This window comes from Diceros bicornis, chromosome 4 (genome assembly GCF_020826845.1).
Source record: "Diceros bicornis minor isolate mBicDic1 chromosome 4, mDicBic1.mat.cur, whole genome shotgun sequence".
In the NCBI taxonomy this organism is placed as follows: domain Eukaryota; kingdom Metazoa; phylum Chordata; class Mammalia; order Perissodactyla; family Rhinocerotidae; genus Diceros; species Diceros bicornis.
Window position 1 is genome coordinate 81,406,802 of NC_080743.1, and position 16,213 is coordinate 81,423,014.

The following is a 16,213-nucleotide window of genomic DNA, read 5'->3' on the forward strand; positions in this document are numbered from 1 at the left end:
TAAGAACCATTGATGTTTTGTTTCCCAGCATGCCATAACCAGAATTGTTTTAATTAAAAAGATTAATGTAGTAGATTGGAGGATACAAAATTCTTTTTGGGGGATATAACACTAGGGCCACAGGTTTAAAAGATCCTTTTGTGGTTGGCATCATAGAAATCAAAATATGTGGGGGGGGGGACCTCTCAATAGTAGAATGGACAGATTTGGCAAGTGGATATGAGGATTGAGGGAGAAATGAGAATTGGAAATTTCACTTCAAAAGAGAAAAATGGCCAGTAGCCAAATTGAGAGGTAAATTATGCTTGTAGTTTTAAAGGGTGTTTTTGAACTCTTTAATCAGCATTTGATGTATTTTTTTAAATACAAGGCAAACACTAATTTTAGTACTTTTCAAATTTAGATTTAGAGAGGATAACTGTATAATTTTGAATGTGTATAATTTTTTTTATCCCGTTTGGGTGATGGTGAAGGTGACAGAAGAAGTACATAAGAATATTGAAGTTCGTTTAAAAGAGTCAGCTGAGTTTCAGACACAGTTGGAAAAAAAGTTAATGGAAGTAGAGAAGGAAAAACAGGAACTTCAGGATGATAAGAGAAAAGCCATAGAGAGCATGGAACAACAGGTAAGTTAGGTTATTATCATATCAATGTTTTTTTCTTTGCATAAGGATTTGAATTCTTTAGCTCATTAGTTACCATTCAGTTCATCTCAACAGATAATGATTGAACACATACCCAATAGTTTTAGTTTTGTTTTACTTTGCTGTGTACATCTGTACTTGTTTCCTTTTGATATTTTAGGCTACTTTATTGTAGTAGATATCAGTGCTACTTTAGAACCCTCTGCCTGAGAATTGACTTTTGCAAATATTAGTAAGGAGTAAATATAGATGTGCAAAATTTGTACAGTAGATTAAATCAGGTTATAACTGTTTTAAATTTAGTATTACTCTTTGGCCTAAATGGATTTTTAAAAATCTATCTTCATTATAAAAATATCTTCAGTATTTTTAAAGTAAGTTTGCAATTAACTCTGGTTTTAATCTTGTTCTTCTGATTTAGTTATCTGAGTTAAAGAAAACACTTAATAGTGTTCAGAGTGAAGTACAAGAAGCTCTTCAGAGAGCAAGCACAGCTTTGAGTAATGAACAGCAAGCCAGACGTGACTGTCAGGAACAAGTAAGTAGTTGTTCGTAAAGCCGGTTATTGAGACGTGAGCTTTGATCCTAGGGAACAGTTCTTGGAGTATATTAATGCGTTTTGGGGGATTGGTGAACCTTACAGAAATGCAGAGTTATTTCCGCCCTTGTGGAACTAAGATCAGTTGAAAAGTATAGATGAAGGCTAAAAGTAGATAGTGCAATATCCATTAACAAAGCAATCTTGGCAAATGGGAAAAAATATAAAAATAGAAGTAGGAGATTAAATGTGTACTTGCTGTCATTTGCAAACATTCTTTTACTGTTGCAGTCCTTCACTAGTTTTGGTTGTAAAACTGTATTATAGACAAGATAGTCAGAGAGACCTTCAGCAAAACAAGGCCCTCTTGAAAACATTTTTAATGCATTACTAAGCTTACATAGATTTCTATATGCCACTTCTTATAAAGCTTTAAAAATACAAAACCACATTTGTTTTAAGTATATGTACACACATGTACACACACGCGTATGTGATAAAGCTTTTTAAAATTTTTTATGAACAACAATGATAAAACACAGTTCAGGAGAATGGGGATTATTGAAGTAGAATGGGAAAGGAATACATGTAACGATACTGGTAATGTTCTCATTTTTAAGTTGGGTAGTATATTAGTAGCCATTCATTTTGATTACTATTCTTCATTGCTTACATATACATAACATGTATATGTATCAAAGTTACTTTTAAAATAGAATACAGAGAAAAATGCTTCAAAGGTAAATTGGACAAAAATGAATTTTTTTGCTTTATTGCCCAACAGCACATCATTGGAAATTAAAATCAAAGACTATATGCATAATTCAATATTCAAATAAATTATTTTCATTTCCCTTTGTTCACTTTGTGTGTGTGTATGCATGTATTCTACGTAACTGAGTTATGTTTAGCCTTTATTGTCCTAAGTTGCTACATAGTCTTCATAAGTTTCATTTTGAACAGTTCTTTAATATTTCATGTAACAGATATAGCGTAACTTTTAATTATTCTCCTATTTTGGTGCATTTAGATTGTCTTCACTTTTATTATTTTAAATAATGCAGTGTGCATCTTTTCTTTTCAGAAAATACTAGCTAGCTTTATGGGTTTTTAATCTTTTGTGTCAATGGGGAAATAATTTCTTACAGGCTAAAATAGCTGTGGAAGCTCAGAATAAGTATGAGAGAGAATTGATGCTACATGCTGCTGATGTTGAAGCTCTACAAGCTGCCAAGGAACAGGTTTCCAAAATGGCATCAGTCCGTCAGCATTTGGAAGAAACCACCCAGAAAGCAGAATCACAACTGTTGGAGTTTAAAGCGTCTTGGGAGGAAAGAGAGAGAATGTTAAAGGTATTATTGTACATTATGATAGAATGTTCTGGAGAATTCGAAGGTTTGGTTTGGGGTTTTTTTTTAATGTACATTGGAAAATCTGCTATTATGATAGACTCTTGGCTTACAGGATGAAGTTTCCAAGAGTGTGTCTCGCTGTGAAGATCTAGAGAAACAAAACAGATTACTTCACGATCAGATTGAAAAATTAAGTGACAAGGTCGTTGCCTCTATGAAGGAGCGTGTACAAGGTCCATTGAATGTCTCTCTCAGTGAAGAAGGGAAATCTCAAGAACAAATTTTAGAAATTCTCAGGTAATTCCAATATATTCTTAATGCTTTATTCTTTGGTATAACAACAACTATGAAATGAAACTATAAATAAATTAGAGAAGTATAGGTTATATGCTATTTAGGTATAAAGCTCACTTCATCTCTTATTGGCCAAAAAACCCGCCACCACCCAATTAGCGGTCACTTTTGACATTTGGACATATGCCAATTTAAATAAATGAGTTAAATCTGATAGTAAGAACTTGAGTGGGTTCTTTGAAAAACTAATGTCTTTCAGATCATTTTAAAGATATACGTTTCTAAAGCCACTGTCTATAGTAAGAAAATGTATCTCCCATTATTATTTACTAATGAAAACATTACGTAAAAATAGTTACTAAAGTGAATGATTTTGTCATCTTAAAAATTATCCAAGTTTTGAAATGTTACGTTGTTGGCATTTTTTATTCAAATAAAATCTTGTATATTCTTGTAGATTTATACGACGAGAAAAAGAAATTGCTGAAACTAGGTTTGAGGTGGCTCAAGTTGAGAGTCTGCGTTACCGACAAAGGGTTGAACTTTTAGAAAGAGAGCTTCAGGAACTGCAGGATAGTCTAAATGTGGAAAGAGAGAAAGTCCAGGTATGTATCCTCAGCTTTAAGAAAGCAGTTACTAGGAGAAGAGCTCATTTCAGTTTTAATAACATAAAATTTAATTTGAAATAAGCATTCTTCCTAAATTCATTAAACAGTATTAAACACTGATACAGTGTAGTGGTAAGAAACTAGTGGTAACCAGGCTACCTGGTTTCAAATTTTAGCTTCATACCATTAGATGTATGCCTTGGGTATGTTGTTTAACTTCCCTGCTCTTAAATTTCCTCATCTGTAATATTGGGATAATAATAATGAGGATTAAGTGAGTTAGTGCACATGAAGCATTTAAAATCATGTCTGGTGTGTAGTGAGTGTTTAATAAATTTCAGTTATCTTATTATAGTTGTCATTATATATCCATTTGGATAGTCATTCTAGGATAAAATGGTAGATTGAAACTGCTATAAAATATTTCTTCTTCAGCAAAGGAGTAAAAAATAGTCAAAACTATCACCCAAAGAAAGGAAAAGAAGATGCTGTGGAGAATGGGTGGTTGCAACACAAGCTTTACTCCTTAACCCACACTACCGCCCAAAAGCTTAATATTGCAGGAGCTCATTCTGAGGAGATGTGGTAATATAACCCCACATCTGGAAGGAAGGCAGTTAAGACCTTGGATTATTTATCTTCTTGTAACTAATAGGTAGGTAGAATGACTGCTAGAGAAAAACCGTTGAAACAGGCGAAAGTGAGTCATTAGATTTATGGGATTTAGGTTTTCAGACAGAAATTAAAAGTTCCAGAATTACATCCTGTTGAGAAAACATTCCAAATTCGAATATATCTCATCAGGGAAATAGTAAACAGACCCTCCAATTCAGTAGGGTTAACACTTGGAGGAAAAAGGGCAGAATCAGAGTTTCTAATAAAGATTGCATATTCTCTCAGTCTCTTCTGCTTCCTTTGCTGTTCCTTTGGGCGATAGAAAGGCAAGTAATACTAGAAAATGCCTAGCCCACAAACAAGTTCAGAGGGGAAAAAACAACTCTTGCATATAACGAAAGTCAAGAAGTAACACGCACTATATCAAAAATAGTAGAATGTCTACCCAAGCGTGAACAGTGTAGCATGGCAGCAATGAGCCATTAAAAATGGTGAGGGACTAACATAACATGTGCCAAAGATGGATAGTTACACCCAATGAGAACAGAAAAAAAGTTCTTCACAATAGAACAAATATTCAGTAAAATGGCTCAAAACCAAAATGGTGAAACAACTGAATTAATGAAAAAGAATTTCTGAAGAAGGTGGGGAAAGGACCAAAATAACATCATTTTAGAACTGTTAATAGATTGAGTACAGCAAGAAAAAGAATAGATATAGAGAGAAAGATGTGGATTGATGTTTTTACCTAATGTTAAAATACTGATTATCTGTTGGTGGGATTTGTAGTATCTTTTTACTTTCATCTTTCTAATTTCTTTCATTTGTTTTAACTCTTTGTAATTAGCATGCATCACAGAAAAATAAACATGTAAAACTTTGAAAAATTTCAGTTTTAAAAGTTGACATTTAAATCCTTTTTACTTTTTGAGAAGATTAGAACTAGTAGGAAAGGGTAAGTCATCACCTATTGTTAGATGTTGGTGTATTCATGTGTTTAAAATCTTTAGGTAACTGCAAAAACAATGGCCCAACATGAAGAACTGATGAAGAAAACCGAAACAATGAATGTAGTTATGGAGACCAATAAGATGCTAAGAGAGGAAAAGGAGAGGCTAGAACAGGATCTACAGCAGATGCAAGCGAAGGTTTGTAACTTACTAATCAAGAGTAGAGACATGTTGGGGCCTTGTGGTGCAAGCTGTTAAGTGTGCGTGCTCCACTGCGGCAGCCCAGGGTTCACCGGTTTGGAACCCGGGCGCGCACTGACGCACTGCTTGTCAAGCCGTGCTGTGGTGGCGTCCCATATAAAGCGGAGGAAGATGGGCACGGATGTTGGCCCAGGGCCAGTCTTCCTCAGCAAAAAAAGAGGAGGATTGGCATATGTTAGCACAGGGCTGATCTTCCTCACTCACAAAAAAAAAAGAGTACAGACGTTGTTTTTAATAATGTTATAAATGAACTTTTACATCAGGTCTTAAAAAAATACTGGCACTATTTTTAGGTGAGGAAACTGGAGTTAGATATTTTACCCTTACAAGAAGCGAATGCTGAGCTGAGTGAAAAAAGTGGTATGTTACAAGCAGAAAAGAAGTTATTAGAAGAAGATGTCAAACGTTGGAAAGCACGTAACCAGGTAAATGCAATTAAACCATTCCAAAACATGGAAACATGTTGATTTTAAATAATAGGATAAAATTTAAAGGGATAAAAACATTTGAAGAACTAGTGAAAATTATTGTGTTTATCAGTAAAAGTCTGAAATGTTACATGTACATATGTGACAGACATTAAACTTACAACTCAATTTTTGAAATTTTGGTTACATTTTTAAATTTTTTAAAAACACCTAATTTGTTTCATTTAATTCCAAATTTAGGCTTTCACTTTATCTTTAAAATATTTTGTACATGAAAAAATAGATTTATATACTTTATTGAAGCACTTTAAGATGACTTGTTCACTGGAACCTTTTTGGTGGGACAAAACCGTATAGCATAGTATGGTTAGAAACTCCAGCTCTATATTCACACAAAAGATTGGAAATCGGCCTTGCCACGTACTGGTTGATTTGTAGGAGTTTCTTAATCTTTCTGAGCCAGTTTTCCTCATTTGTAAAAATGAGGACATAATACCACTCTTTACTTTACAAATATTAAATAAATGTAAAGCAGTTCACTCAGCACCTGGCACCTAGAAAATGCTCTAGAATGGTGACCGTTATTATCTGAACTTTTTTTCCCTTGTAAATGTCACTTTAATGAAATTAGATATTTAATTATTAAAAGCGTATAGATTCTTTGGATCCCTTTATTTGGCATCATTGTACCTGTTCTGAAATGTTCATTTCCAACTATAAAAATATAATGAATAGTTGATGACTTTTACTTTATTTACCCCTTCCATTTTATCTAGACTTTATAGTTAAACTAAAGCTTTGATCTTATCTTGGAGTTTGGTGCTTGATCACTATCTATCAAGACATCTAATGTAAAGATAATTAGGTATTTTGCTCTTTTATTATAGCACATTAACTTTCATAAAACCTATAAAACCATATTATGTATTTTTGCTATTTTAGCATTTAGTAAGTCAACAGAAAGATCCAGATACAGAAGAATATCGGAAGCTCCTTTCTGAAAAGGAAGTTCATACTAAGCGTATTCAACAGTTGACTGAAGAAATTGGGAGACTCAAAGCTGAAATTGCAAGGTATATGGAAGAAGCCTTAAATTGAATGTAATATGTGAAATCTTAAGTTTATTTCTGCTCCTTATATGACTCACTAAGTGCTTCCTGATTTTAGAAAGAATGGAAAGTTCTGCAGCCCTTACATGTGGCTTTCCCATTATTACTTTATAGAACCAAGCAAGCAGTAATTTAATTTTGCGCCTTCATATGTGAATTATTTCTCTATATTTTAATACTTTTTAAAAAACTACATAGTTGGTATAAATCTAAAGATAAATATATTTATTTTCTGAACAGTCAAAATAACTTCTGCAAGTAGATTTTTCTTTTATTTTTCTTTTAGTTAGCGTATATTCATGACACTATTTTGAAAGTTTTAATAAAGGAAGTTTTTAAGTTAAAAATTTTTTTAAATGAACTTATAGTGAAGTGTTGCCTTTTTAATGATAAGAAATTTAATATTAAAATTAATGTTTCTGGTTTACCTTTTTTGAGCTTTAGTGTCACTTGTCCATGTCATAGCCCCTGTTTATATAATGCTTGGCAGCTTACAAATTTTTCCGGTTATATTCTTTTACTTTTTTGTTAACAGTAGTCTGGCATTCTAAATAGGAGAGATAATATTACTTAATTTTAAAGATAAGGAAGCTAAGATTCAGAAAAGTACCCAGAGTTACAGAGTTAGTAGTTGTTAAAACCATACTCTTAATTCACATCTGCTGATTTCAGTTTCAGCTCATGATAAAAGTACAGAGGATTGGCAAACTGTAACCCACAGGCCTGTTTTTATACAGCCTATAAGCTAAGAATGATTTCTACATTTTTAAAGCATTGTGAAAAGGAAGAAGAACATGATTAAGACTGTATATGGCCTACAAAGCCTAGCGAATTTACTCAACACCTGATAGAGTAGAAAGAGTGCAGATTTTGCTATCAGGCAGATGTGGATTAAAATCTGTGTATCAACACTCAATTATTATGTGAAATTGTGCATGACATTTGATCACTTGTAGCTCAATTTCTCTCATCTCTGAAATGGGCATGTATGCCTATGTAATAAGCCAATAAGATCTTTCTAAAGGACCATAGATTCATAAGTGAAGGAATTATCTCTGAAAGTGTATGTGTGGTCTTGTTAGGATTTTTACATAAGAAGTGTATTAAAGTTGGGCCGGCCCCGTGGCTTAGCGGTTAAGTGCGCACGCTCCGCTGCTGGCGGCCCGGGTTCAGATCCCGGGCGCGCACCAACGCACCGCTTCTCCGGCCTTGCTGAGGCCGCGTCCCACATACAGCAACTAGAAGGACGTGCAGCTATGACATACAACTATCTACTGGGGCTTTGGGGGGGTGGGGAGAAGAATTAAAAAAAAAAAAAAGTGTGCTAAAGCAACTCAATGAAAATGTAAATTAAAGGATTTTAAAATTTGAAAAAATTCTCATATGTTAAGTTTTTCTCCTTTACCCCGTTTTTTTTGTTTAGATCAAATGCATCTTTGACTAACAACCAGAACTTAATCCAGAGTCTAAAGGAAGATTTAAATAAAGTAAGAACTGAAAAGGAAAGCATCCAGAAGGACTTAGATGCCAAAATAATTGATATCCAAGAAAAAGTCAAAACTATTACTCAAGTCAAGAAAATAGGACGTAGGTACAAGACTCAATATGAAGAACTTAAAGCACAACAGGATAAGGTATTTTGAAGCCATCTTTATATATATCATTTTTTGATAAACACAGTTTTGATCTACACAGTTCGCATGCAGTTTTTTATATATGTTAGGATGACTCTTATAAAAATCTTATTTCTTCATAATTTTGATTATTGGTTTTTAGATTCTAAACTTGAGTGTCAGCTTATATATGATATCTTTATTTGGCTTAAGATTAGCTCTTTAATATGTCCTAAAATGCACTATAAATTTGTAAAGAAATTTTAGTAAATGCTAGGTATTTTAGTTCAGTTTCTCAGTTTCAAATATTGTCCCTTTTCAAAACTGTGGTCTTCTAACTCACTGCTGATTAAAATTGTGTATATCAAAAAGATAATTTTTTATAATGAATCAGGTTGTGTTAAAGTTTTAAATAAGTAATCTATGTTAACCACCTATCAAAAAGAATTTTAAAATCTTTGTTATATTTTGAATCTGAATCTTTTTTTTTGATTCCCAAAGGGAAAGAACTTGAATATTGACTTAATTACCTATTTAGCACATTAGATAAGAAGATATATAAAGAAAAAAATCCAAAATTCTTGCTTCTCAGTGTTAACTACTTTAGTGTGCTTTTCTTTAAAATATGAGTAATTTGTGTTTCTAAACAATTCTATGTCAAACAATGCATCATCATTTTGATTAGCTGGTTAATATCCAGTTGTATGGAAAACCCTAACCTATTTAACTAGTAACTATACTTTTGGACGTTAAAATTGTTCCATAGAAAATTCATTTATGGGCCAGCCCCGTGGCTTAGCGGTTGGGTGCGCGCGCTCCGCTGCTGGCGGCCCGGGTTCGGATCCCGGGCGCGCACCGACGCACCGCTTCTCCGGCCATGCTGAGGCTGTGTCCCACATACAGCAACTAGAAGGATGTGCAGCTATGACATACAACTATCTACTGGGGCTTTGGAGGGAAAATAAATAAATAAATAAAAATTATTAAAAGAAAATTCATTTATGAATACTCTTAAAGACAAATTTCTTTGCATAGTTATGATTGTTTCCTTAGATAAACTTGCAGAAGTGGAATACTGAATATAAATGTGGAAGTACATTATTACTGTTTGTCACTGTAGGTCATAGAGACCTCAGCTCAGTCTTCTGGAGACCATCAGGAACAGCATATCTCAGTCCAGGAAATGCAGGAGCTCAAAGAAACCCTTAACCAAGCTGAAACAAAGTCAAAATCACTCGAGAGTCAAGTAGAGAATCTGCAGAAGGTATGAGTGTGAGAGTAGTGAAAGGTGTACGTCCCTAATTCTTTCCTTATTGAATACCTAAAGAAATACAGTGGAATATTATTCAGTCATAAAAAGGAATTTTAAAAATATATATATGTGTTAAACACTGATAGTTTCTCTTATATGGAAATGTGTGTATTTTATATCCTTTTTACTTTGAATGACTCGAGTGTGTAAATAGTATCTAATCATCTTCAAGTGTCCACTTACTTGGTTTGACCACCATTTTATGTTTATATTTCCATTTAATCTAAATAAGCAAATTAATAAATTTTTTTTTTTTTTTTTTTTTTTTTTTTTTTTTTTTTTTTGTGAGGAGATCAGCCCTGAGCTAACATCCGCCAATCCTCCTCTTTTTTTGCTGAGGAAGACGGCCCTGGGCTAACATCCGTGCCCATCTTCCTCCACTTCACATGGGACGCCGCCACAGCATGGCCTACCAAGCAGTGCGTCGGTGCGCGCCCGGGATCCGAACCAGCGAACCCCGGGCCGCCGCAGCGGAGCGCGCGCACTTAACCGCTTGCGCCACCGGGCCGGCCCCATTAATAAATTTTACATTTTAAATCTGTAGGGCGTACAGTTTTTATCAATTTGATTGAATTACATCATGAATACCTTGTTTTCCTTTAAAAGACATTATCTGAGAAAGAGACGGAAGCGAGAAATCTCCAGGAACAGACTGTGCAGCTTCAATCCGAACTTTCACGACTTCGTCAGGATCTTCAAGATAGAACCACACAGGAAGAGCAGCTCCGACAGCAGATAACTGAAAAAGAAGAAAAAACAAGAAAGGCTATTGTAGCAGCAAAATCAAAAATTGCGCATTTAGCTGGTAAATTTCTATATACTTGAAGGTTTGAACTTGATAGTGAAAGTTGGTTATTTGATGCAGGCTTAAAATTAAATGCGAAAGAAAAAAAGTGAATACTATAAAGTGATTCTATGTGTGTGCGCTTTAAATAGTAGATTTATTTAGTTAGACACAAAATTAGAGCAATCTTAATTTTCAAGTGACAAGTATGTCCTTGCTTTATTTAAGAAGTCTTTCTTAATTGTTAACTGGTGGTAGATAGGAAGTACTGCTATCCTTCTGCTTTAATGTGTAACTGTTACTACCTCCTGATGGATGGAGATCCTTTGGGTCCACAGTGTGCTGTCCAGAGGCCTTCTATAAACTCTTAGATGGCATTGGATCTTAACAGCTCAGTGATTTTTCTGTGCCTCACTTCACTGAGGGCCCTCTAGCACTTCAGGGAGAATATCATGTCAGATTTATGAGAACCCCAGTGCTGCAATGCTCAGGGCCTTACACCTTGCTTGCCATTCTGCTTAGCAGGGTAAATAAAATGCCAGATCAGTTGGGTTTTGTCGTGAGCAATATTTGTGATGATCTCTAAGATAATTTCCCACCAACTTATTTCATAAAAAAAGTTACCTAATTATTTTTGAATATATGCTATAGATTATATGAAATGAAAGTTTTGTAATTCATAATATCCTTGTACTTAATAGTGTATTGAAATATTAAAGGCCATATAAAAGAGCTTCTGTTGACTACAGTTTATGGTGGATACTTTATGATTTTGGGATCTTAGTTAGAAAGTGTTAATGTAGTTTTATGTTGGAGTAAGTATATTTTTTTTATATTAGAGAAATAAATACCAATATGTTCAGAACTTTGCTTATTGAGATGTATAGTGTATCAGAATTACTGTAGGTATTACAGTGCAGGAATAGCCTCTGGTAACGACCTTGTGGTACCTATTAAACACGTAAATGTTCTTTATTTCCAATGTTTGATTATGATATTAATAGAATCACATGGTTACTTCTTTAGGTGTAAAAGATCAGCTAACTAAAGAAAATGAGGAGCTTAAACAAAGGAATGGGGCCTTAGATCAGCAGAAAGATGAACTGGATGTTCGTATGACTGCTCTTAAATCCCAATATGAAGGTCGAATTAGTCGCTTGGAAAGAGAACTCAGGGAGCATCAAGAGAGACACCTTGAGCAGAGAGATGAGCCTCAAGAACCTAGTAGTAAGGTAATAAGCTAATTCTGTTTAAATGATAAATCATTTTTTTCTTTGTACATTTTACTTGAAAGGTGTCGTGATTTAGGAGCTTTTGTCAGAGCGAATTTTGGCTAAATAAAGTATACAGAGAGAAGTAACAACAGTAAAATATTTTGATGACATTGTTTAATGGACTCTTGTGGGGTCGGCACAACAATTCATAGTTTTCTTTTTGTAGGTCCCAGAACAGCAGAGACAGATCACGTTGAAAACAGCTCCAGCTTCCGGTGAAAGAGGAATGTGAGTTTTTGTTCCTTTACAGTCTGTTACCTGTTTTTCTTTTAAAGTTCAGGGAAGATCTAGTAATGTTTGGGGAGAACAGAGAAATCTATATTCGATTATGAAAATATATACTAAAGAGCTATTTATTCGTGCGAAACTACATCATGTAGTTGCCAACGTTTGTTTTTCCAGAACTCTTGTTTTCAGCAAACTTTCAGTCCTATCAGATAGAGCCTTGTGACGGAGAAAACATCTTTCATCTTTTAGTTTGTGATTGACATCCCAGATAGGCTACTGTTTTTCCTTGGGATGATATATGGTCCCAATATAAGAGGCTAGGCTAGGCTGAGACTCACGTAGGTTTAGTGATCAACAGTTGAATATGTTTTGCATTGTCAGGATATACCACTGCAGAGCATTTCCTGCACAGTTTTTAATGCTTAAATTCAAAGCCTCTTCAATAAGAGTTTTGAAATAATTAGTGAACAAAAAATAAAAAACGATGCTCACTGTGTCTCTGATTTTTTTTTTTTTTAAGCTACCAAAAGTTTATCCAAAGCAGTGCTTGGAAAAACAGAATTAATAAGATCTGAACGCATATTAAAGTCATACTTGCTGAACACTCATTTCAGGAAACATATGTGCTTTGCTTTTCGTAGAGTGTATATACTTTGTAAGGAATATTTGTAGTAATTTTTTCTGAATCATTATTCTTGCATCTTCCCCTCTGTAAGTGCCAGCACATCAGACCCACCAACAGCCAATATCAAGCCAACTCCTGTTGTGTCTACTCCAAGTAAAGTGACAGCTGCAGCTATGGCTGGGAATAAGTCAACACCCAGGGCTAGTATCCGCCCGATGGTTACACCTGCAACTGTTACAAATCCTACTACTACCCCAACAGCTACAGTGATGCCCACTACACAAGTGGAATCACAAGAAGGTAAGTAAAACAATACAGATCTGATTGAACTGACTGCTTATTTAGGTTTATTAGGAGAAGATGACAGTAACTTCAAGAATAAATGAGGCTTCCACCAAAGTTAAAATCAGACATCATAATAAAAGTGGACAGTTAATATTTTCAAGTGTGTGCCTCCCAGGATACTTGTTAATGCAGCAAATTTCCTCCCTTCCTTTCTGCTTTCGTTTTTTAAGCTAAAGAAGTGGGGAAATAACACCACAATAAATAAATGGCATGTTTTTCCAGGACCAAAATTTTCACTTGTAATGGCTAAGAAAGATGATATGACATCCATTTTGGAAAACTATGCTAAATCACTGGTTTGTCCCAAACATCACTTTTTCACTGAAACTGACCTTTACATTGCTTTCTCCACTTTGTTCCCATGGCACTTTCTTACTTATAGTGATTACAAATGCATTTTATTCAGTTAAATACATGCCTTTTTATTTCACTAGATTGAGCTCCTCAAGGGTAAGAATCTTATTTTTCATTGTTTAATCTCTTTACCCAGCCACAAGGTAAGTGTTCAGTAAAACTTTACTGAATGCAGTTTCCTTAGATTTTTTTTTTTAATTTTTTGTTTATTGCAGTAACGTATAAATTTCAGGTATACATCATTATACTTCTATTTCTGCGTAGATTACATCATGTTCACCACCCAAATACTAATTACAACCCATCACCACACACATGTGCCGAATTATCCCTTTTGCCCTCCTCCCTCCCCCCTTCCCCTCTGGTAACCACCAATCCAATCTCTGTCTCTATGTGTTTGTTTATTGTTGTTGTTATCTACTATTTAATGAAGGAAATCATAGGGTATTTACCTTCTCCCTCTGACTTATTTCACTTTGCATAATACCCTCAATGTCCATCCATGTTGTCACAAATGGCTGGATTTCATCGTTTTTTATGGCTGAGTAGTATTCCATTGTGTATATATACCACATCTTCTTTATCCATTCGTCCCTTGATGGGCACTTAGGTTGCTTCCAAGTCTTGGCTATTGTGAATAATGCTGCAATGAACACAGGGCTGCATGTATCTTTATGCATTGGTGTTTTCAAGTTCTTTGGATACATACCCAGCAGTGGAATAGCTGGATCATATGGTAGTTCTATCCTTGATTTTTTGAGGAATCTCCATACTGTTTTCCATAGTGACTGCACCAGTTTGCACTCCCACCAGCAGTGTACGAGAGTTCCCTTCTCTCCACATCCTCTCCAACACATGTTGTTTCCTATCTTGTTAATTATAGCCATTCTGACGGGCGTGAGGTGATATCTCATTGTAGTTTTGATTTGCATTTCCCTGATAGTTAATGATTTTGAACATCTTTTCATGTGCCTGTTGGCCATCTGTATATCTTCTTTGGAGAGATGTCGGTTCAGGTCTTTTGCCCATTTTTTAATTGGGTTGGTAGTTTTTTTGTTGTTGAGATGCATGAGTTCTTTATATATTTTGGAGATTAAGCCCTTATCAGATGTATGGTTTGCAAATATCTTCTCCCAATTGTTAGGTTGTCTTTTCGTTTTGTTGATGGTTTCCTTTGCTGTGCAGAAGCTTTTTAGTTTGATGTAGTCTCATTTGTTTATTTTTTCTATTGTTTTTCTTGCCTGGTCAGACGTGGTGTTTGAAAAGATGTTGCTAAGACTGATGTGGAAGAGCATACTGCCTATGTTTTCTTCTAGAAGTTTCACAGTTTCAGGTCTTACATTCAAGTCTTTAATCCATTTGGAGTTAATTTTTGTGTATGGTGTAAGGTAAGGGTCTACTTTCATTTTTTTGCACGTGGCTATCCAGTTTTCCCAACACCATTTGTTGAAGAGACTTTCTTTTCCCCATTGTATGTTCTTGGCTCCTCTGTCAAAGATTAGCTGTCCATAGATGTGTGGGTTTATTTCTGGGCTTTCGATTCTATTCCATTGATCTGTGTGTCTGTTTTTGTGCCAGTACCATGCTGTTTTGGTTACTATAGCTTTGTAGTATATTTTGAAATCAGGGAGTGTGATACCTCCAGCTTTGTTCTTTTTTCTCAGGATTCCTTTAGCTATTCGGGGTCTTTTGTTGTTCCATATAGATTTTAGGATTCTTTGTTCTATTTCTGTGAAAAATGTTGTTGGAACTTTGATAGGGATTGCATTGAATCTATAGATTGCTTTAGGAAGTATGGACATCTTAACTATGTTAATTCTTTCAATCCAAGAGCGTGGAATATCTTTCCATTTCTTTGTGTCTTCTTCAATTTCTTTCAGAAATGTTTTATAGTTTTCAGTGTACAGATCTTTCACCTCTTTGGTTAAGTTTATTCCTAGGTATTTATTCTTTTCGTTGCAATTGTACATGGGATGGTATTCTTAATTTCTCTTTCTGCTACTTCGTTGTTAGTGTACAGAAATGCCACTGATTTTTGTATGTTGATTTTGTATCCTGCAACTTTACCATATTCGTTTATTACTTCTAAAAGTTTTCTGGTGGATTCTTTAGGGTTTTCTCTATATAAAATCATGTCATCTGCAAATAGTGACAGTTTCACTTCTTCCTTTCCAATTTGGATCCCTTTTATTTCTTTCTCTTGCCTGATTGCTCTGGCTAGGACTTCCAGTACTATGTTAAATAGGAGTGGTGAGAGTGGGCATCCTTGTCTGGTTCCTGTTCTTAGAGGGATAGCTTTCAGTTTTTCACCATTGAGGATGATATTAGCTGTGGGTTTGTCATATATGGTCTTTATTATGTTGAGGTATTTTCCTTCTATACCCGTTTTATTCAGAGTTTTTATCATAAATGGATGCTGTATCTTGTCAAATGCTTTCTCTGCATCTATTGAGATGATCATGTGATTTTTATTCTTCACTTTATTAATGTGGTGTATCACGTTGATTGATTTGCAAATGTTAAACCATCCCTGCATCCCTGGAATAAATCCCACTTGATCATGGTGTATAATCTTTTTAACTTATTGTTGTATGTGATTTGCTAGTATTTTGTTGAGGATTTTTGCATCAGTGTTCATCAGTGATATTGGCCTACAGTTTTCTTTTTATGTGTTGTCCTTGTCTGGTTTTGGTATCAGGGTAATGTCAGCTTCGTAGAATGAGTTAGGGAGCTTCCCCCCCTCCTCAGTTTTTTGGAAGAGTTTGAGAAGGATAGGTATTAAGTCCTCTTTGAATGTTTGGTAGAATTCACCAGGGAAGCCGTCTGGTCCTGGACTTTTATTTTTGGGGAGGTTTGTGATTACTGTTTCGATCTCCTTA

General features: G+C 34.8%; 1 protein-coding gene across 2 annotated transcripts in view; it reads left to right on the plus strand.

Annotated features, from left to right (window-relative positions):
- The window catches only part of TPR (translocated promoter region, nuclear basket protein), a 64,611-nt gene that overhangs the window by 24,550 nt on the left and 23,848 nt on the right, over positions 1-16,213 (plus strand). For both annotated transcript variants that reach the window (XM_058539854.1, XM_058539855.1), the window contains exons 24-37: positions 474-626; positions 1,066-1,182; positions 2,331-2,534; positions 2,647-2,831; positions 3,286-3,433; positions 5,062-5,199; positions 5,556-5,687; positions 6,633-6,763; positions 8,223-8,433; positions 9,533-9,676; positions 10,331-10,529; positions 11,535-11,740; positions 11,949-12,010; positions 12,727-12,935. In XM_058539854.1, coding sequence (XP_058395837.1) covers positions 474-626; positions 1,066-1,182; positions 2,331-2,534; positions 2,647-2,831; positions 3,286-3,433; positions 5,062-5,199; positions 5,556-5,687; positions 6,633-6,763; positions 8,223-8,433; positions 9,533-9,676; positions 10,331-10,529; positions 11,535-11,740; positions 11,949-12,010; positions 12,727-12,935 — 2,239 coding nt within the window. The remainder of the gene's footprint in view (positions 1-473; positions 627-1,065; positions 1,183-2,330; positions 2,535-2,646; positions 2,832-3,285; positions 3,434-5,061; positions 5,200-5,555; positions 5,688-6,632; positions 6,764-8,222; positions 8,434-9,532; positions 9,677-10,330; positions 10,530-11,534; positions 11,741-11,948; positions 12,011-12,726; positions 12,936-16,213) is intronic.